The 21392-nt window shown below is 39.9% G+C and overlaps 1 protein-coding gene across 1 annotated transcript in view; it reads right to left on the reverse strand.

The window, feature by feature from the left end:
- The window catches only part of KCNH8 (potassium voltage-gated channel subfamily H member 8), a 240191-nt gene that overhangs the window by 24105 nt on the left and 194694 nt on the right, over positions 1–21392 (reverse strand). Inside the window, exons 11-14 of the mRNA XM_040481114.1 lie at positions 9872–9910; positions 5169–5527; positions 3240–3346; positions 542–618 (exon numbers count right to left, since the gene is read on the reverse strand). Coding sequence (XP_040337048.1) covers positions 542–618; positions 3240–3346; positions 5169–5527; positions 9872–9910 — 582 coding nt within the window. The remainder of the gene's footprint in view (positions 1–541; positions 619–3239; positions 3347–5168; positions 5528–9871; positions 9911–21392) is intronic.

Raw genomic sequence — 21392 nt, forward strand, 5'->3', positions numbered from 1 at the left:
CCTATTTCACATGAATAGATGGCAAGGTCTAGAGAGGTAAAGTGCTCAAAGTTACACAGCAAATATATGTCAGGGAAAAGAAGCGCATTTCAGGCCATTTGATTATTCTGAGAAATAGCATTCATCTTTGGATTAATCACCTTGCTTTAACTCATTAAAAAGTTAAAGTACATGAAAAAAGTGAAAAAGCACCAGTTATACCAAGTATCAATACATTTATGAAGCTAATTAGTATAATTATCATTTAGTTAGTGCTCACTTTATGCTAAATGATTTGCCTGCACTATCTCAATTTCACAATGGGCCATAAGGTAGGCATAATCATTACCCTCTACTTACACGTGGGGAAATAGAGCATGAGAGAAAGTAAGGAACTTATCAATGGTCACATAACTCACATGAGGCTTAGTGGGAATTCATCCATGGTGGTCTGACATCAGAGCATATGCCTGTAGTTACTACATTATACTGCTTTTGCTGGTAACTAGGATTTATAGCTCTTACCACTCCAGCATGACCAAAGGAAGAGAAAGCTCCATACCTCACTGTTGAGTTTATTTATTTGCTGCTTGGTCTCCTCTGCTTTGATGAAGAGAACAGCAGCTCCAATCTCTGAGTCTGAAAAGCGTAACACACACAGAATGGGTCCTTTAGTAATAAACTTCATATGTGAGGATTAAGGCATTTGAAATGGGTAAGGAAACCTAAGCTACTGCCTTTAACTCTTCCTGATGCCTGTGCACTGTAGGTTCTGTCTCCCTGGGATTGAACATGCTTCTAGTAATCCTCTGGATCCTGTGTGATACACGCCTTGAAACTGGGCACGTATCATGGTGGGGACCATGACCTCATTGATGGGATGTGTCCATGGCAAATCACCACCATGTTTCAAGATGACACATTTCCTCTTTTGTTTTTAAGTTTTTTTTAAATGTTTATTTATTCTTGAGAGAGAGAGAGACAGAGAGACAGAGAGACAGAGCATGAGTGGGGGAGGGGCAGAGAGAAAGGGAGACACAGAATTGAAAGCAGGCTCCAGCTCTGAGCTGTCAGCACAGAGCCTGACACGGGGCTCGAACTCACAAGCCATGAGATCATGACCTGAGCCGAAGTCGGACGCTCAACCGACTGAGCCACACAGGTGCCTGACATTTCCTCTTTTTTGACCATTCTCTAAAAATATATCAGAGCCAATGACTAAACCATAGAAAAGGGATGTTCTGTTCCTCCTCCTCTTTTTCTCCCCTAAATATTGATTCCTGTGTCCATTAGAGCCTCCCCACCCCTACCCCGCCGCCACCCAACTTCTATTTCAGGTGCTAAACTCTACTGCAGATTTCCTATCTCCTCCTGAATTGCTCTAAAAGATAATTTCTCCCATTTTCTGGTTCTCTTATCTCCACTTTTTTTTTTTTTTTTAAACCTTGCTCTTCCAAATACATTTATTTCTGTCAGGGACAAAAGTACAGATAAATCGTTGCTAGCTGGAGTAGAAAGGATATATATATATATAAATAATTTTCATTTTGCAAAGTTAATCTATTAATTCAATGAATGATTAGAGAACATATATGGTAGGCTAAGCCTCCTTTAGAGGAGAGAACAATGAATAAAGAAAATATAATTGACCCTCATGGAGTTTAGAATCTAGCAGGGAAAAGAGACATCTAAAAGGCAATTAGGTAATAGGTTTGAATTTCACATTAAGGGTAATAGGAAGCCCTGTCAGTGTTTTACGCATAGGATCAGAGTTATAAGAATAAATTTGTATTTTTAAAAATGTTTACTCTGAATGGAGAGCAGTGTGAGACCAGGGAAGAGACTCTGGTAGCAAAGCAGGCATGAGATGGATGTGGCAAGGAAAAATATGGTGGCAGTAAGGATACAAAATCTTAGAATTGAGGGATATTTACGAGATAGAGCTAAGAAAATCTGTTGCTTGAGGGCATGAGTATTGGGCTACATACTGGGAAGAGGAGAAGAGAAGGCTAAGGAGATGGTGGGAGCAGAAATAGGTGGATAGACATGGTGAGGTTCTGTGCATCATCTCCAGGTCTAGGTGAGTCAATAAGGAAAACTTCCGGTTGGCACCTTCCATCAACTTTCGCAGCAAATACATCAGTGTGGCTATATGCTTTCTGTGCCTCTTTCCCCAGAGTAATATCAGCACATGTAAGTCAACTGAATGAATGAATCAGGATTGCTCACTGACATCTGCACTCCTTCTTTCCCTGTCTTCCATTCCCCCTACACACCTCCCCTCCCCCACCCCACAGCAAGGAGGCTTGCAAGGACCCTTCCGTTTTCCTAGACGATAATGAGGGACAGGAAAGACTGCTGAGATGGAATACTGCAATTCCACCAAAAGGAGACACACACACACACCCAGGACCGTACATTCAAAAGTCTTTACTGGGCTTGGCTTTGTTCATGGAGGGATTCACTAATTAGTAATGGATCCTGACACAAGGATCTCAGAGCTGAGTGGGAAGGGGAGGACAGAGCTGGCAGGGGACTGCTGGCCTTTCATCATACAGTTTTCTGGTAATTGTTTTGGATAGCCTATGCTTGTTCATTATTCTCCCTTTATTAACTACAGGTGCATCTTCTTTACAATTTCTTTGTCATTCCGGCCTTCATTATGTTGACAGATTACTTTTTATGGGCAATGAGCTCAAGAAGGCAAGGGAGAGAGAGGAATCTGGGTTGGGTTTGGGAATACCCTTATGTTAATCTTCCATCACTAGAGCACAGTGCTTCATATAGATCTCCCTCATTTCCAGCCTTCAAACATCCTTCTGAAGTTGTTTTATCCTTTGACAAAATGCACATATAGGATCTCTCCTCAAGAAGTTGGATAAATATAACCTATGTTCCTATGGTATACAACCAACACAGCTTTTCTTCTTGGTAATGTTATTTTTGTGGATTAATCTGCATCTATCCTCAGAAAACATGGTCACCCTTTAATGAATAGCAGACATTTGAGTCTCCTAACACACCATTTACCAGGGCTGGTAAATGGCAGGGCATCTAGGCTGGACAGAGGAACAATTACAAATGATATCTTAGAAACTTGGAGATGGCATAGACTCAAATCAAATTTTTCCATGGCATGGGTAAAGTTCTAACATGTGGGAAATACTCAGAGAATGGGAAGGCAAAAAAGGGTCAATGCCAAACATTACAAGTTAAAAAGAAATACCACCCCTTGACAGAAGACTAAATATAGAGCTTACCTCCTAGAGGAGGAGAAACTCTGGGCTCTGGTCTGAGGCGTTCAGAGCCGAAGTCAAAAGTCTGGCTTTCCTCACTGCTGTTTCCATCTTCAATTCCGTCAACGATCCTGTTTAAAATAAAGGAAATTGGCTAGTTGTGCATTTTTGCTTATAGGTTCCAGTATTTCTAGGAGACTTAAAAATATTGTATTGATTTCTAAATTCTGCGGTCTCTAAAGCTGTGCTCTCCAACATGGTAGCCATTAGCTTTGTATGGCTATTGAGCACCTGAAATGTGGCTCATGCAAGTTGAGCTGTGCTGTAAGCATAAAATGCACATTAGATTTTGAATATTTGAGTAAAAAATGCAAATGGTTTTATTAGTAAAATTTTACTATTATTTACACTTGAAATTAATTATTTGGGGCATAGTGAGTCAAATAAAATATATTATTAAACTTAGCTTCACTTGTGTATGTGGGTTTTTTGTTTTGTTTGTTTTTTAAAAATGTGGCTACTAGAAAATTTAAAGTTACATATGTGCCTCACAATTTTAGCTCACATTATATTTCTATTGGACAGAAATGCTGTAGAATTTGCAAGCTTATTTATTCTTAGATTCAACACCTTAAGCTACTGAAGTCCTCTTCTCTGAATTCATATTAAATCACCACTTCATCCAGAATTAAAATCTTTTAACCTAATGATTATGGCATCACATTAAATAACCTTGATGACACCTTTACTCTGAACCTGGACAAAACTCTGAAGTAAGAGTTAAAGAATTTCATATAAACGACTATTAGGACTTTGGCTAGTCTTCTTTCCTTGCTAAATGCTATTTAATGCACTCATTATTTAAAAAATATAAGTCTTTTGTAGAAAACATAAATATAAAGGTAACAAAAATTAGAAAATAAAAATCACCTGTAATGCACCACTACTGTTAGCATTTTGATGTATGTCCTCACAATCTTTTTCTATATATAAAAGGAAAAATGTTCTTCTTATAAGTTCAGGATAAACCTTTCTTTTTCAGTTCTGATATATTTCCCCCCTATTTAAAATTTACTGTCTTTCTTCTTATTACAAATTTAGGAAGGAGAAGAGTAAGGTAATGTTTTCAAATTACCATCCTCAACTGAATTCCTGAACTTCTAAGTGTGTTTTGCTTATTTAAAAAAAAAAAAAAATCTCTCTCAATGGATGAATTGTGTTCTTCAAAAGAGTAGCTAAATATATTTAGAAATATCACTTGCTTTACAAGTAGAAAAATAGAATTTGAATACAGATTTCCAAACTTAATCTCTGAGATTTTGGACAAAATAGTATAGATAATATGAACTACTTTACAGGACTCTTGAGAAGACTAAATGAAATTACCTAGCAGAGGACATGGGACATAGGAAGCACTCGGTATTTTTTTTTCTTGCTTCTATTTATTGTCAGCTATGATGTGATTTTTTACTATTGCTTTTATGCTCCATAGACCACTTCTTTCACATTTCTGAGTCAGGATTTTTCAGCCTCTCAATCATCTTTAGTTAATCCTAAAGAGAATTTTTAAAATTAAAAATAGAGCTATGCTGTGTTACCTACTCAAGAGGCCAGAAATAAAAGTAAGCTTCAGTTATCCACAATGATAAAGAAAATAGTATTGAGAATGAACATCAACACTTAGGTAGAGCTAAATGGATGAAGGGAGTGAAGAAGGCCTTCTGAACATTTAATGGACCCTTTCGAGAATATAACTAAAACTATTGTCATACTGTACACACCTCCACGCAGAAGCAAAATTTACACACAAAATTCAGGAAAGCGGAAGAACCCAGGCTAGGAACCTGTGTGGTTGAGAGGCCCAGAGGGCTGAATAATTTACTAACTAGGTACCAATTTGAATAAAAGGCAGCCATTTTTACCTAGGAAAGAATTATATGATGTGATTCTTACCTTGGACTGAGGTCTGGGGGTCCAGAACTATTCAAAGCCGAAAGTTGCAATTTCAAGTTTCTCTCTTTCCTTTTTCCATGGTTAGGGGGGTCAGTTTCCTGTTTGTTTTTGGGGGAATTTGAACTGGAGACTCTGATAGGTGAGTGAAACGGCACTGTTCCTGAGGCCAGCTGCTTCAAGCTCAAGCCCAGATAGCTTTTACTGCTTCCCACCTTCTTGCTGCGTGAAGAGGAGGATCCCCTTGTGTAGATGGGAGAGAGGGAGGCTGTCTCTTCTTCCTCCCCTTCCTCCTCCTCTTCCTCATCTTCCACAATGGACGGGAGTCTTTTGTTGATGCTGCCATTTCCCTTGGTCTCTGACTAAATCAGTGATAACATAGATTAGTACAGATTGCAAAGGCCGCTTGAGAGGAATATCATTCATGCTGGTGGTCCTATCGAAACAACGTCAAATCTTTTAGAAACTTACGTCTCATGAAAACTTAAGACTTTGTAGATTTTGCTATTATTTATTCAGGTGTTCAATGTCTCGCCATTTCTGCTATTCCCCGGGTTTACCCTCTCTGCTATCCTGGTGTTGGTCAGCTAACACCTCTCTTGGTCTTCTTAAACTGTCCTGGTGGGAAGGGTGCATTTTACCAGCTTGGCATCTAGATTTTAATCAGTCTGTCATCGGTAATAGGATATGATGGCATGCTGTTAGGAGTAAGGACATTTTCAATTTTACTGGAAGGTCTTGGGCCTTGTTATTTTAAAGTTATAGGGTCTTCAGTGGAACTTTATATGGAGGTCAACCAGAAAAGTATATTATCTTTGAGAATAAAAACCTTTCCTATTTTGGATCAGATAGATGGAGTAAGATCCGTGGCATCCACAGCTACTCTGCTTCCTGCTATCTTTACTTTCAGATGTCAGTTGGAAGGAAATGGAGCAAACCATTTGGCCTGCTCCCCTTGAGAACCTTGGGAAAGGAAGAAGTCTTGCTAAACCCCATCTTAGACTCTGGTTCCATCCATGTTGTTGGAAATGGCAAGATTTAATTCTTTTTGATGGCTCAGTAATATTCCACTGTGTGTGTGTGTGTGTGTGTGTGTGTGTGTGTATACACAAACCACATCTTCTTTATCCATTCATCAGTATATGGACATTTGGGCTCTTTCCATAATTTGGCTATTGTTGATAATGCTGCTATAAACACTGGGGTGCATGTGCCCCTTCTTATCTGGGGTTTGTATCCTTTAGATAAATATTTAGTCATGCAATTGTTGGACTGTAGGGTAGTTCTATTTTTAGGATGGAACTAGAGTGTATTATGCTAGCAAAATAAGTCAGAGAAAGACAAAGGACAAATACCATATGATTTCACCTATATGTGGAATTTAAGAAACAAAACAGATGAACAGAGGAGAAGGGAAGGAAAAACAAAATAAGATAAAAACAGAGAGGAGGCAAACCATAAGAGTCTCTTAACTATAGAGAACAAAATGAGGGTTGCTGGAGGGGAGGTGGGTGGGGTGACAGGCTAAATAGGTGATGGGCATTAAGGAGGGCACTTGTTGAGATGAGCACTGGGTATTGTATGTAAGTGATGAATCCCTGAATTCTACTCCTGAAACCAATACCACACTATATGTTAACCAACTTGAATTTAAATACAATTTTGGAAGAAAAAAAAACCCATCTTAGACTCTTGACTGGAGTCATTCAACCTTTTAGACTCAGAAGAAGTGAGGGAGAGGTTGGATAAAGACAACGAAGATAATGATGATGGGGCAGGGCAGAGAGAACAACAAAGGCTAAGCTAGTGGCCCTCAATGGAGTCACTAGAAGAGTGGGTGTTTCTTGCTCTGCCCCAGACATGGCTTCTCTGCTCCAAAGGCTCAATTCATTTTTTTTTTTTTGGTGCCTCATTTTCTTTTGAGGATACAATTGTTTCTACTTGCTCATCAATAATTTCTAATAGAAATAAGATAATAAGCTGAAAAGATCTAAGTGTGCTATTTAAATCTCATGAGCTGTCATGGTTATTACTTCATATTAATAAACAGTTGGTTTATTGGTATCTATTGATTTTCCTGTAACCATTATAATGATACATACAACAACAAAAAATGAACTTGAACATGTGGTGACTTTAACAGGCAACAGCCCATCCAGTTTAAAACTGGCCAAGCTAAGCAAAATAGTTTACTCATGAAACTGTTTAGTAGCACTGTAGAATAGAAAAATTAGCTCACCCAGTTAAAGACACACGGGGCAAACTTATCAAAGAAATGAAGAACAATGAATGAATTCTTTAATTGAACTTCTGTTTACATTTCCATTGGCAGTTTAATCATTCCTTTGGTTCAAGGAGGCTCCGCTGGTCCTGATGTAATTCTCTAATAATCTATAGTGTTTGTACTTCTACAAGTTTGTTCGGATTTCATACTTCCATTTTATCATGGAGACTTGGCACTTGGGGCAAGTTGCTTAAATACTGACCTTTGTGATCAAGGCAGCCAACATTACCTACACCAAGAATTAATTATTCCCCCTACCATTATTACAGACAGGACCCAAATATATTAGATTATTAAACACCCAGCCCCACATGCAGCGCCCATACAGGAGTTCCAGCTCCTTTCCTTGGGCTATCCATACAGAAATGCTTGCTTCCCTCGTGCAGCTGGATTCATCCATGTATACACTGCCATACATTTCAACCACAGATTTCTTCCTTGTCTTCTGACCCACCCCTTCTTCATTTCCTCCCAACAGATGCTTCCATGAGGGCAATGATGTTCTTTTCCCCATAGTCAAAGGAATCTCTAATTTAGCTCATGACATTCTATGGGATAGCCATTTCAAACGCACAGTGGACTAGATCCAGTCAAACCTGCCATGACTACAGGGGAAGCAGAATAAAGTCTAATGGTTGAATGCGTGAACTTTCGGTCACACAGTCCTAGAAGTCTGGAGACTTCTACCTGCAACGGTGGTCAAGTAACATCATTTAAATCATTTAAATCCTTGTTTTCCTCATCTGTAAATTGGGAATGGTATGAGGATACAGATATTAGATAATGTAAGTTAAAACACTTAGCAATGTGCACTGAAAGTACTTAAAATAGATGCTTGCCCTCGTGATGATGATGATGATGATGATGATAGTGAAGAAAATGGAAACATTTGCCTCAGGGCAGGTTCTACAGAGAGTTCTGGTTACCCCTTTTTATATAATCTCCCCTTCTTTGCTAGTTAACAGAATTCTTAGGAATGTACCTTGCCCAAAAATCACCTTTCTCAGCTTCCTTTGCCTCTTGGTTTGGCCATGAAGTTAAGTTCTGAGGTGATAGCAGGCAAGTGGACAGGTTAAAAGGAACTTACAGGAAGACTTCTGGAAAGAGGGAAGCCTCTATCCTACCCTTCAGTGTTTTTGTTTTGTTTTGTTTTGTTTTTTTAGTTTCTAGTCTGGAATACCGATACAATAGATAGATCTCTAGCAGCCATCTTAGAGAATGAGGAGGTCTTAAAAAAGGAAACCATGTGTTGAGGATAATGAAACCAAAAGAAGAAAGCTCAGGACCCTGTTGACACAGTTATATCACCCACCTCTGGCCTTGTTCACGAGAGAGAAATAAATATCTTTTGCCTTGAAGCTGTTATGCTGGTGACTTTGATGCTGAAGCCTAAATTATACAGAAGATTTTTTTTTGAAAGTTACAGATGTTGTGTTCTTAGCAGGGATGTTCATTTTCACTGTGCTATGAAGGAGTGAGGAATTCAAATTGGAAAATCCAAAGGAAGGCAGAATTTCTCATGAGAAAGAGAATATAGGAGTGGTTGGGGACAAGGGGGTAAAATAGTGAGGAAAGGCCGCCTGTTGAGAAGAGTTGAAACATAATGGCCATTTTGCCAACTCCTGAGGAGGGATTTTGTAGAGATGAGAAAGAAGACAACTAGTGCCAGAGAGAAACTCAGTTGAATGCTCTGAGATGTTTTAAGGGCTTTTAAGAAGTTTCCCAATAGTATTAAAAGTAAACCCTGCCTGTGCCCCAGCTATCTTCAGTAAATTATCAATGTCTTTTACGTGTGCTATATGATTGGATTGGTGTTTCTCTGTATGTACACGTGTCTATGTGTACACACGTGTGTGAAAGGTGTTGGGTTCTGCTTCAAGGAGAATACAGAGCAAAAAAGGGAGCTATTTCTAGGTTCCTGTCACAGTATCATTGGTAGTAAAAGTCTAGGTAATAAATCTGATAAATCACTGTTTCTTGGGAAACTTTTCTGTGAAATTGGAGGATTCTAAAAAGTTGGGATTATCTTACGAGTTCAAGTGCAATCCCTTCCAGAATATCGGAGACATTTTTTTTTTTTATACTATGGATAACCATGTTGTACCATCATCGGAAGCTTACAAGAAAACATTTGATTATTAACTTTAAACATAACAAATGTACTTCCGAGGTCAATTCCTCGGGATTTTTCTACTTTTGCCAGGTTCTGGTGACGACTGCTTTCAACAACAATAAAACCCTTAAATAGATGAGTTTCAATACCTCTCTGCTCCAAACTCCAGAAAGTCAGCCAATACATTTCAGTGGGAAGCATTTTAGGGAAAGTAGAAAATAAATACATAAAACCCTGAAGTGGGAGACAGATTTACAGGAAATCCTACAGATTTTAGATAAAGATTCTGTTCTTTGGCAAAAGTCATACCTGTGAGACTGTAGATTTGTTCGATAATCTTGATATCACCTGAAAGAACAAACAAACAAATAGAAGTTGCAACAATCATGTAAACCTTCCCAGGTGCTTTGGGACTGAGTAAAATGTAGGAAGCAGGGGTGAGACCATGTGGGGGCGATTAATCCGCTTGGGTAGGCCAGAGAAGGAAAAAATACGTCCTAGAAGAGGCAGAAACTGCCTTCCTCATCCCAGCCTGTAGGAGCTCTACTGACCAGTGTGTGAACTGAGAAAAGGAAGGAGCAAATTGAATGTAACACCTAGGAAATAATGATCGAAATAGTGGCTGTGTTGGTTATATTTTCCATCTTGATGCTTTATTTGCTCCCCTTTTGTTTTCCATCTCCCTTTTCCCTCTTTCCTGCCTTTCTGCTATATTCTTGCCGATTCTATGACTTTTCTCTCGGGCTCTGTGAAAACGGAAACCCGTGGAATCTTTTCTTATTAAATCTCATTTCTTTGCAGTTACCCACCTCCCTTTCTTATTTGAATACAGGTGGGGGTGATGTCTCCTTTCTATCCCATGTCTTTCCTCACCATCAGGCTCCTTGTGGACTAGGATTAAGTTCACCGGGGAGTCCTGATCTCCTATTTGATCGAATTTAAATCCCATCAATTGTAAAAAGAAACGAGATGCTGCTAAACGAATTGTGACGTGCCCATCAATTATAAGACAAATCTCAATTTCAGAGATGCTAAGATGTGAAAAACAATATGTATTGTAGAATCACTTAAGCTGGGTTTCAGAATACATCTTACATAAAATCAAACTACAGGACTGTGGAGAAGTCCATCACAAAACACGCAGCTTTCCATGATGGACACAGAAGCTTTGGAACTTATGATATATCTTGGAAACGTGCTTCAGGTCTCATCCACACTGTTTTCTGCTCAAATACACTTCCTTCATCTGAAAGTGGTAATAGATGCTATAAATTAGCATAATTTTATTCACATGAAAAAAAAACTTCTACACTCAAAAATGATCTGCCTAGTAAGTGAGACATATTTAGTAATTCTGTCAATTCTCACTGTGGTTTTTTTCCCCCTAGATGATTAGGGAAATAGATGTGTTATTATTTATACAAATGCCGGCATCATTATTGCTGTGCAAATATATGTTTCATCAATGTTTAATATTATCAAAGAAGTCAACCCATTCTACATCTGCTTAGTTGCCTAAATATGCATTAATCAGAAGCATCGTAGACATAAGTTTTGTAATAATTCCCTGAGTGGTGACAAATAAAACAGCTGAATAATTAAAAATGTGAAAAATAAAATTACAGTGCTGTTGCTACGGTGGTAGACAGTTACAGCCCGGATGAGAGAAAGAACATCTCAGTGGGACTCAGGAAGCCTGAACATCTCCAGCTCAGAGATGCCATCTAGGTGTAAGAAAAACTCCTAGTTCTCTAGTTTACTAGTAGTGTGAGCTCTGGCAAGTTGCTGAGTCCCAAGTTTATTTGTCTACGTCAGTGCTTCTCAGACTTTACTGTGCACACAAATCACCTGGGGATTTCACTATAAAATGCAGGTTTCGGTTCAGGAAGTCCAGAGTGAGGCTCGAGACTGTATTTCTAAGGAACTCCAAGGCAACGCTGATGTTACTGGCCCACGAGGCACACGCTGAGTAGCAAGATCTCATAACCGACATCACTGCTATTATTATCCTATCACCGATGAATTCATTAAGTGTTCACTCTGTGACAGGCACCCTGACAAATGCTCATAGCCATCATGTCCATTAATTTTTACTGTAATCCTATGAGATAACAAGTATACATCATATAACCAGCACTGCTGTGATAGGCTCTCTGAATGAAGTTATTTCATTTGCGCACAGCATTTGAATCACATGCATTTGAAAAGAGTTCTATGATATATTAGTTCTACTGACTAACCTTTCACATGGATCCAGATTCTGCCAATTGCGGAGAATATTAGTGTAATGGAAAGCCAGTGTTTTAAGGCTAGAAGTCACCCTAAAGAGTGGCTGCTACAATGGTTTGTAACCTGGCAGACAGTAGAATGCTTGAGAAGGATTCTTAAATAAATCAGATTCCAGAGCACCAACTCCAGAGAGTCTCTTCCAGTTGGTGGTAGGTGGGGCCGGGTCTTTGGCTCAGGGCTGAAACCACTGAGTTAGTCCAGCTCCCCACCTAGACATGTGGAAGTGGCTGTCCAGGAAGATGAAGTGACTTGCCCAGTTCACGCATCAGGTTAGAGCTCTGGCAGAACCTACCAGACGCCAGGTGCCCTGACTCTTGGTGTACCTAACGCAGAATCCAAACCTGTCTCAGGTGCCTCCCCGGCAGTTCATGCTGTTACCTGAGCTGAAAGACTAAATGCCTCACATATGGTGGAACTGAATGTAGCACAAGGTTTGATGACTGCCACAAAGCAGGCCCCAAATCTTGTGATACTAAGTTACCCAAGCACCTCGTTAGCCTTTTCTGGGTTATAGATCTCTCCGGAAAGAAAATGAAGTCTAGTCATTCTATCCCAAGGGGAAAAAATGCACAGATACAAACCTTTGAATAAATAATGTTTATCGATCTCCTTTTCTTGTTCCGGTAACTGGAAGACTCAAAGGTTTTGAAAGTTTTGAGGAAGACAGGTTTCTCCAATTTGAGTCCCTCCCACATGAACTTTCAGAGAGGAGGAGTACGGCTGGTAATCTCTAATGGGGATGATTAAAAAATAAAAAGACCGAAGGAATAGAGGTTGGGATGATAAAATGTTGTAAATCAGACATAAAACAAGGAATGGAGTCCTGCGATGAAGTCAAGGCTGACGGTCAGCCCACTCAGACCCTAGAATTGTATCTTCACTTTGCCAGGACAGAAGAAGCCAAGTGTGGGCAAGAAGGACCTAGGACATGTCTTGGCACAACATTATCATGAATGAAAGTAAAGCTTTATAATCTTGTAGACTAGGAAAGAAACACATTCTCAGTGATGTGGAGTTGGTTTAAAAAGTTTCTGCATAGCTTCTCTTCTTTTATTCCCCTGCCCTAACCACTTAACTTACTCTATCACTCTATAAGTCCAGTGGGAACAAAGAGAGAAGACTCTTAACATCGAAAAACACCGCTCCTTGGTATGGAGAATCATAAGGAGGAAAAAAGTCTCTTATTACTCAGACAATCTGCTATGAAAAAGCAAAACAAATTCGCAATCGTCTTTAAAAGAAAAACAAAGTGTAAGGAAGGCCTCAAAATTATACTATTGAGCTTGAATTGCAAATGGAAATCAAACATGCTAAAATTAATGGTGGTTTTAGATGTGAAAAATGCCATTGTGTTCTTTGATGTTGTCTATTTTGCTGAATGAAGATATGCTACCTTGGCCATCCAGCTTACCTTTTCCTTAAGTTCCTAAGTTCCTCAGTAGTAAATCTTCCTGCTGTTAGGACTTTCTTTTCACTGAGAGGGAAGCTTTTTGATTTCTTTCATCTATGTCTACCCACTGATTAAAGTGTCTCTGAATTCTGACACATGGTACCATGACAATGAAGTTTGGGGCCCAGCCTTCACTGGATGCTAATGCCCCACCCTCAGAAGCTGAGTGTTTTCTCAGTAGTTTTTGAGTAGAGGAATTATCAATAAGTTTTCCTTACTCTCTAGATCTTTTCCAGAGACTGAACCACCAAGACGTCGACTGGTACGAGGTAGGAAGGAAGCAAATGTGAATGGAACCCACTACATAGGCCTAGGAATCCTAAACTGTCACCCAGTGGCCCAGTGGCCCAAGGGAGGCATTCTCCTGGTTTACTTGGTTTGCAGGTCAGAATTATAAGCCCCCATGTGAGTGTGAAACTGTCCTCTCAACTCGGGAATCTTCTAAGACACTCAAGTGTTCTGGTAGGACTGTTACCTACAGCTGATTGCTCAACTGGGAAATGAGATGTGAATTACAAGGCTCTTCTTTCTGAGTGATTCATGATATTCTCTGCTTTGTTAATAATGCCACATTGATTAAGTCACAAAGAAGATTGAAGGAACATGTGTCCTCATTCAGAAAAAGGAATCCTCACACATTTTCTCTTGTTCTCTGGACGGCAACATTACCAGTACTGGTGGCTGTTTGGGATAAATAGAGCATGAATGAAGGACAGTCACATGTAACTCCGTAACTTTCATAGTTAAAATGCCCATTCTTATAAAACCATAGGTAATTGTCATATGATATGGGCACGTAGCAAATCAGTAGGTCTCCTTTTTACTTCTGATCTGCTTCTTTCTCTTGTAGATTCAAGTGGAGGTACCAAGAAGTCATGAATGCCACCAATGGCAGGAGGAAGACAGAAAGAGGAACTGGAAAGCTCTGGAGAAAAGACAGGCTTTGAATAAGGGGGCATTCATTTTCAACTAAAAAAAGGCTTGGGAGTTCACTACCATCTAATCTACAGAAGAAATTTTTGAAGCCGGTGTGAAACCCTAAGTGGGTAATACAGTGGCTAATATGTTTCCTTTGCTTGTTGTATAACTGAGAAACAGAAATGAGATTATAATGGAAAAACTGATGATTTTGAACTTTTCCAATTTCATCCTGAGCCTTGAGGTCGAGACAAACTCTTAAGATTTAGAGGAGAATTCTTCTCCCCTAAGTAAATACTATCACTTCTGATGCAGAAAGCACAAGTCAAGTAACCAAGACTCGAATTTAGTGTTTATTGACTGCTACCACTGGAGAGTTCAATTATTGAGCCTATTGTATAAGAAGCACCAGAAAAACCTCTTCATTGCTGTGTGTTATGATAAAAGGTCTATGTGTCAGGGGTGATAGGACCCATTTCGGAGCTATGATAGCATAGTGGTTAAGAGCTGGGATTTTCCTAGTCTTTTTACTCATTAGCTATGCAACTTTGGGAAGCACATTAATCGGGATAAAATAGGTAAGGCTGAAGGAACAAATAATTTGCTGACTTTCAATGGCTTAACCCGAAAGAATTTTATTTCTCATTCTTCCTCTAAAAAATGATAATAATATTTAAAGTTGTTCTGAGAATTAAATGAGATATATATATATATATGTAAACTGAACAAGTTTTCAAGACCCAGTTGGCTACATCTGGGTGGCACTGTGTTACATTAAGATACATGTATAGCAACCAAAAGTACTGATGGCCCTTGAACAGCACTGGGTGTTGTTCAAGGGTCAGTGGACCCCCTCAGTGGAAAATGGTGTATAACTTTTGACTGGCCCCAATGTTAACTACTAATAGCCTACTATTGACCAGAAGCCTTACAAATATAGAAACAGTTGATTAACACATATTGTGTGTGTTATACAGTATCATATATCATATTCTTACAAGAAAATAAGCTAGAGAAAAGAAAATATTATTAAGAAAATCATAAGAAAGAGAATATGCACTTACAGTACTGTATTTACAAAAAAAAAAATCCACATATAAGTGGATCTGTGCAGTTGAAACCTGTGTTGTTCAAGAGCCAAACTGCAATTTAAAAATAATTCTAATCTTTAGTGTGCTTTCAGGAACCTTAAAGGTGACACGTGTATTGATGAACTACAGTAAGACTTTTTAAAATCACCCCTCTCTTTCCATTCCACTCGCAACCACAAAGGTGCCTCTCTCAGTTCTTTCACTAAAACCCTGGATCCCTCCTGCTCACTCTTCCCTTCCTGCTTCCTTCTGGCCATAAAGCCCAACATTCCTGCCAGAGCTGACCTCTGGGTGGTCCGTGCCATCCAGCCCTCTTGTTTCTGGAGAAAGAGAAAGCATTTAGAGGCTGCTGGGAAGTGTGAGTCTCTTACCACTTGGACTTCATGGTACACAAGGAATTCTCACGTAAAGCTTATGGTGAAAAGAGCCCTCACACCGTTGCACTTGCTAAGTACTTGGTCCAGTGCCTGGCATAAAGAGTAATTAAATTCCTGTTAACAAATGTTAGTTATATTATTATTGGCATAGTGATTATGAAGAAAAGTTTTCTTTGAATTCGGTGAATGGGAAATAGAGCATTTTTAGCTATGGATATCCAAACATTCACACAGATGAGTTCGTCCAACTGAAACTAACAGATATGTAGATATATAATAAAGAGACCATGAACTTGTTAAACCTGAGTTTCCCCCCAGATGGATCTCCCAGCAGAGACCTGTCATCCCAGGCCACAAAGCTCTTCTTTGTACGGCACTAGGTACCATACTTTACATAAAGTAATAACTTGGTATTCTATTCTTTTCTCTCCCAACCCTTTTATCTGCTTCACTTAAATAAAATAAGGCACTTTCAAATTGTCCATAGGTATGAATACAGTGAAGACATTGATAATATATGCAAATTGACTCAAGCACAATTTTAACTTCCTATCTCTAAATTCTAAATTCAAATGTATGAACTACAAGGCTTTGGAATTAAAAGAAAACCCAAAGAGTCTCCAATACTTATGTAAGAACTTGGAAAATGCAGGATGATTTTTGAGGGAGAGAGAGTTGTTTATTAGTATGTGGTTCACATCATTCTAGAAAGACAGAGGGGGGAAAATACACACCATTATGTGAAGAAAACTCAAAATTTCTCAGCACTGACATAGTTTTAATGATTCCAGGCTTAAGGAGCTAGCTCTGTACCAACTCCATGATTTGGGAGTTCAGCAGTTAATCGGTGCTAAAAGAATTTGCAGTCGAAACTCATTATATTGAACTGAGATTCCGTGCCCCCCAAGGACCTGCTTCTGATTAGGGTACAATGGCTCCTGGTTAGCTTGTAAAATCAGCTACTATGTAATTGTAAGGAAACACAATAGCTGGTTTCATAAGATTTTCCGGATACACGCTGAGTACTTTGGTTCCAAACCAGGTCGGTGAAGGAAGATGCTCAACTTGGCATGAGAAGTTTTCACATCATAACTCCTGACGGCACTTCTAAAGCTAATGCGAAATGCCTAATTTGCTACCTAGGAAGCTCACTGTCAATTATACACTGTAACAAAAAAGGTGACCGGCCCTATATGATGAAAACAGTGTTTGTAGCAGCAAACCGAGATGAGCTACTCTGCTTATTCGAACCACAGTGACTTGGTTAAGCTCACTTAGCCAGAGAAAATAAGAGGACTATAAAGGACGGTGATAGAGGGCAGCTTCTGAATGACTAAATGCATGTCTTTCTTAATTAAAGCACTCTTTGAAACGTAAGCATGAAGAATATTGTGTTTCAGAGCATTTACACTTTTGCTGAATATTCAACAATTTCTAGGTGAAGAAGAAAGTCTCACAGTTAGTAGATCAGGGCTGAACTTAGGTTACGGTTTTGTGGTACTCAAAGGTGATGTGTGGCCTGGGTGGCTCAGTCAATGAAGCTTCCGGCTTCGGCTCATGTCATGATCTTGTAGTTTGTGGGTTTGAGCCCCACGTTAGGCTCTGTGCTGACAGCTCAGAGCCAGGAGCCTGCTTCGGATTCTGTGTCTCTCCCTCTGCCTTTCCCCTGCTTGCACTCTCTCTCTCTCTCAAAAGTAAATATAAAAAAAAAAAAAAAAAGGTGATGTGTGGAGCACTGTAAGGAAGATATTACTGATCAATTATATATTGACTGAAAACAAGTCTTCGTGAGAATTCACAGTAGGCATACAAACCACTGAAATTTAGGAAGAAATGTGTCTGATTTGGTGTTTTGTCTCCGCTAGTGGTGCTCAGGGAAGTCCCCAGAACAATAATTGTCATAGATCAAATATGCCTGATACATCTTGTTTCCTTCTCTGGGTCTCTCTCCTAACCACACTGTCATCCAAAGTCTGTGAAGAAATCATTCCCCAGTTATTTATACAGTGGTATGTCTTTTTTTATTTTTTTCTTATGTAAATTTGTATTTTGAGCCTGAGCTTTCATCATAGGATAGACCTTTCCTTAACCTGTTAAAATAAACAGTGAGGGACTTAGGGGAGAGATTCGTGGGGAGATGTAAGACAGTGGCCCTTTTCCTGAAATTACACCATGTGGACAAGATTTTAGGGCTATCATGTGGCAACCTAGTCACAGAGTAGCCATGTGCAAGTTTGTAGGAAATCACAGTGATATGCACTGTGTAACCGCTCTGCATAAACATGTGAACACTGAATAAAGCATATCCATTTAGAATGGGCATGACTTCTTAGAGTAGGGCATTCTAAACTTTGAGCTAAGTCAGTTACTTATGGGTTCGTACAAAGACATCATTCTTTTACTTACCTACATGACACCTATACATATAAGTCTCTTCAGAACATGGGGTACCTGTGTAGCTTAGTCAGTTGGGCATCTGACTCTTGATTTTGGCTCAGGTCATGATCCCAGGGTCATGGGATCAAGCCCCATGTCAGACTCTGCACTGAGCATGGAGCCTGCTTGGGATTCTCTCTCCTTCTCCCTTCACTCATGCTTTCCCTCTCTCTCTAAAATAAGAAATTAAAAAAAAAAAAAACAAACTTTCCTTTCCACGTTTTAAGGTGATTGTGTCCATGATTGCAAAATATGCACCAGTGACTTTACTGGAAGATGATGCTTTCACAGTTATTTACACAAATTTGCACAATTCTGGTCCTTCAAGTTTCTAATCTCCTGGATCAGGCTGTGCTTGTTAAGTCGTGTCTTTGGGGATGGCAGGAAACTGGCATGTGGGATTCTTTGAAGGAACAATTCTGGCCTTGGTTGTACTGTAAAGACATACTACTTTTAGGTAATAAAGATGCTTCCAAAATAGGTCACTTGGAGGATGGGCAGGGCAAAGCGGGGAGGGGAGAGTGGGGAAAAGAAAAATAAGTCATTTGGAGTCCCACAGTGGGAGTCATATATTTCCTATTAGTTTCCATTAGGTCTTTCGAAGGTGTAACTTCTACTTGAAACTGGCTCTAAATCATTGCCTTTAAGCCTCTCCTCTGGTCACCGTTCCCTTTCTGCTAATTAATTCAGAATTTCTATTTTTTTAATGTTTCTTTAGTTTGAGAGACAGAGAACATGGGTGCACGCATGAGCACTAGTGGGGAAGGGGCAGAGAGAGAGGGAGAGAGAGAATTCCAAGCAGGCTCTGCGCTGTCAGTGTGGACCCTGATGCGGGGCTTGATGTCATGAACTGTGAGATCATGACCTGAGCTGAAACCAGGAGTCGGATGTTTAACTGACTGAGCCACCTCGTCCCTTGTTCAGAATTTCTAAATAAACATTAACTTTTCCTTGGAGAAGTAACATTAAACATTACCACGGTAACGTTACCACAGAATTACTGGTAAATTGAAGGTCTTCAATTATTATTTATTTAGAAAAATTGAAGAAAATTTTAAGGTATGAATACCCTCCTATTTATCAACAAATTTGGAATAAAAAAATAATGGAGGGGAGCCTGGGTGGCTCAGTGGGCTAATCAGCTGACTTTTGATTTCAGCTCAGGTCATGATCTCATAGTTGTAAGATCAAGCCCTGCATCAGGCTCTGTGCTGAGCATGGGGCCTGCTTAAGAATTTCTCTCTCTCCCTATCCCTCTGCCCCTCCCTGCTTACGCTTTCTGTCTCTCAAGAAAAATAACAATTATAAGGTAATACTAGAAGGGCCTATGGCTCAGACTGGTGAGTTGTTCACCAGCCGGTTAACTGTTCACCAGGACTTATGCATCCTGTTAGTCGCACCACTTGATGGGATTTCCCAGACTGCTTGCACGTGTGAACCACGTGACTCATTCTGGCCAATGGAGTGTGAGCAGAAGAGATCCATGTCATTTGTGGGTCTGGCCCCTGAGGCATACAAGGGCAGCCTCTATTCTCTGTCTCTTAAACTGATTGGCTGGCTGGATACAAAAAGCCTAGTGAAGGACTCTGAGTTCCAGATGACTCTGAGGCCTGGGTGGTGGGGGGTGATGGGGCCACCAAATAGAGGAAGACTGGCTGCCCGAGTCATCAAGTGAGAAGCTGCCACCTGTACACAGATACGAATGAGATTTACTGCATAACCCATTTATTCTACTTATTGTATGAAGTCACGGAAACTTGGCGTTATTTGTTACAGCATTTAGCCTGACTCAACTGATGGTTTCTTAGTGATCATCCAGGCCAGGGATGAGGAACTGGAGGCCCACAGAAAGACAGCAACTTGTTCCAAGTCATACAACTTCTATGTGTATTGAGTCTGATACCTAGCATTCGTGGGTTCTTTTTGACAGAATGCTGTTTGGGTTTTTTGCTTTTTTCCTCAAATATGATGCTAACATTCTGTCCTGTCAAGATGAAAGTGTGATTAATAAGAGAAAAAATATATATAAACAGTACAACCTGGAATATAACCATGATGCGTTAGCCCTAGTCAGACTTGGGACTGTTTACAAATCCTGGCAAAATGCAGTGACACAGATCGGTGACCATATGCTCTGCTTTTAAAGAACTTAATCTTCCGGGTGGAACATATAAGTGGGATTACCACATCACTAAAAGCTTAGCATCTTGCAGATGTTCATCGAAGAATTTTTGCTTAATCATTTTCCTCCATGACATGGGAACCAAATCCTTTAAACCCCAATTCATTTCACAGAACGGTATCTCCACGGATCCCTCCGCCCTCCTAGAGTTACCATGAGTACCACACGCTGGCCTTCCAATTCATAATCTTGAGGCCCTTCACTCCCCCCCCCTCCCCCCCACTTGGCATCTCGTTTGCTTCCTATTTCTGACTCCTTGGCTACTGTTTCCTTCAGTCAAAGCCGCCACTCTTTTGGCATCCCAGAATGCTGGGCTTAAATGGTGAGCAAATAGATGCCTACAATCTGATGAGACCGGAGGCCTCCAGATCTGCCTGCCGAGCACAGTCTGTGCCGCGGTGTAAGCAGACTGTCTCCACCATATGTCATCGTCTCTGCTGTCTACACCCTTTTGGGGAACTTCATGGGAAAAGCGTTATTAGAGATGTTTATCCTAGGATTTTGTAATTTGCTTTTAATTTTAATTTAATTTCTACCAATTTAGCTCATTTAGAGCAGTTTTTTTTTTTCAACGTTTATTTATTTTTGGGACAGAGAGAGACAGAGCATGAACGGGGGAGGGGCAGAGAGAGAGGGAGACACAGAATCGGAAACAGGCTCCAGACTCTGAGCCATGAGCCCAGAGCCCGACGCGGGGCTCGAACTCACGGACCGCGAGATCGTGACCTGGCTGAAGTCGGACGCTTAACCGACTGCGCCACCCAGGTGCCCCTAGAGCAGTTTTAATCATACCACCCACTGATTCGGTGTTGTATCTGTCGAGTTTATGTTTGGGATTAAAGGGCTAACTGAAGAGATGTCTTACGTGCCCAAGGATGATCTTTGAAAGATCCCACACGGTGAAATATATACTGCAGTAAAACATTCAGGATTATTCTAACAAAACCCAGGAGATCAAATGTTCTTGAATAGAAAAACAGAATAAAATTATGTTTTCAAAAAATCCTAACATACACACTGGTAAAATATTTGAAGACTGACTGAGAAATGTTAAAAATATTGCTGCTTTCATCTGTATTCTTAGTCC

Source organism: Herpailurus yagouaroundi, unplaced genomic scaffold (genome assembly GCF_014898765.1).
Source record: "Herpailurus yagouaroundi ecotype Mexico unplaced genomic scaffold, PumYag 159, whole genome shotgun sequence".
NCBI lineage: Eukaryota > Metazoa > Chordata > Mammalia > Carnivora > Felidae > Herpailurus > Herpailurus yagouaroundi.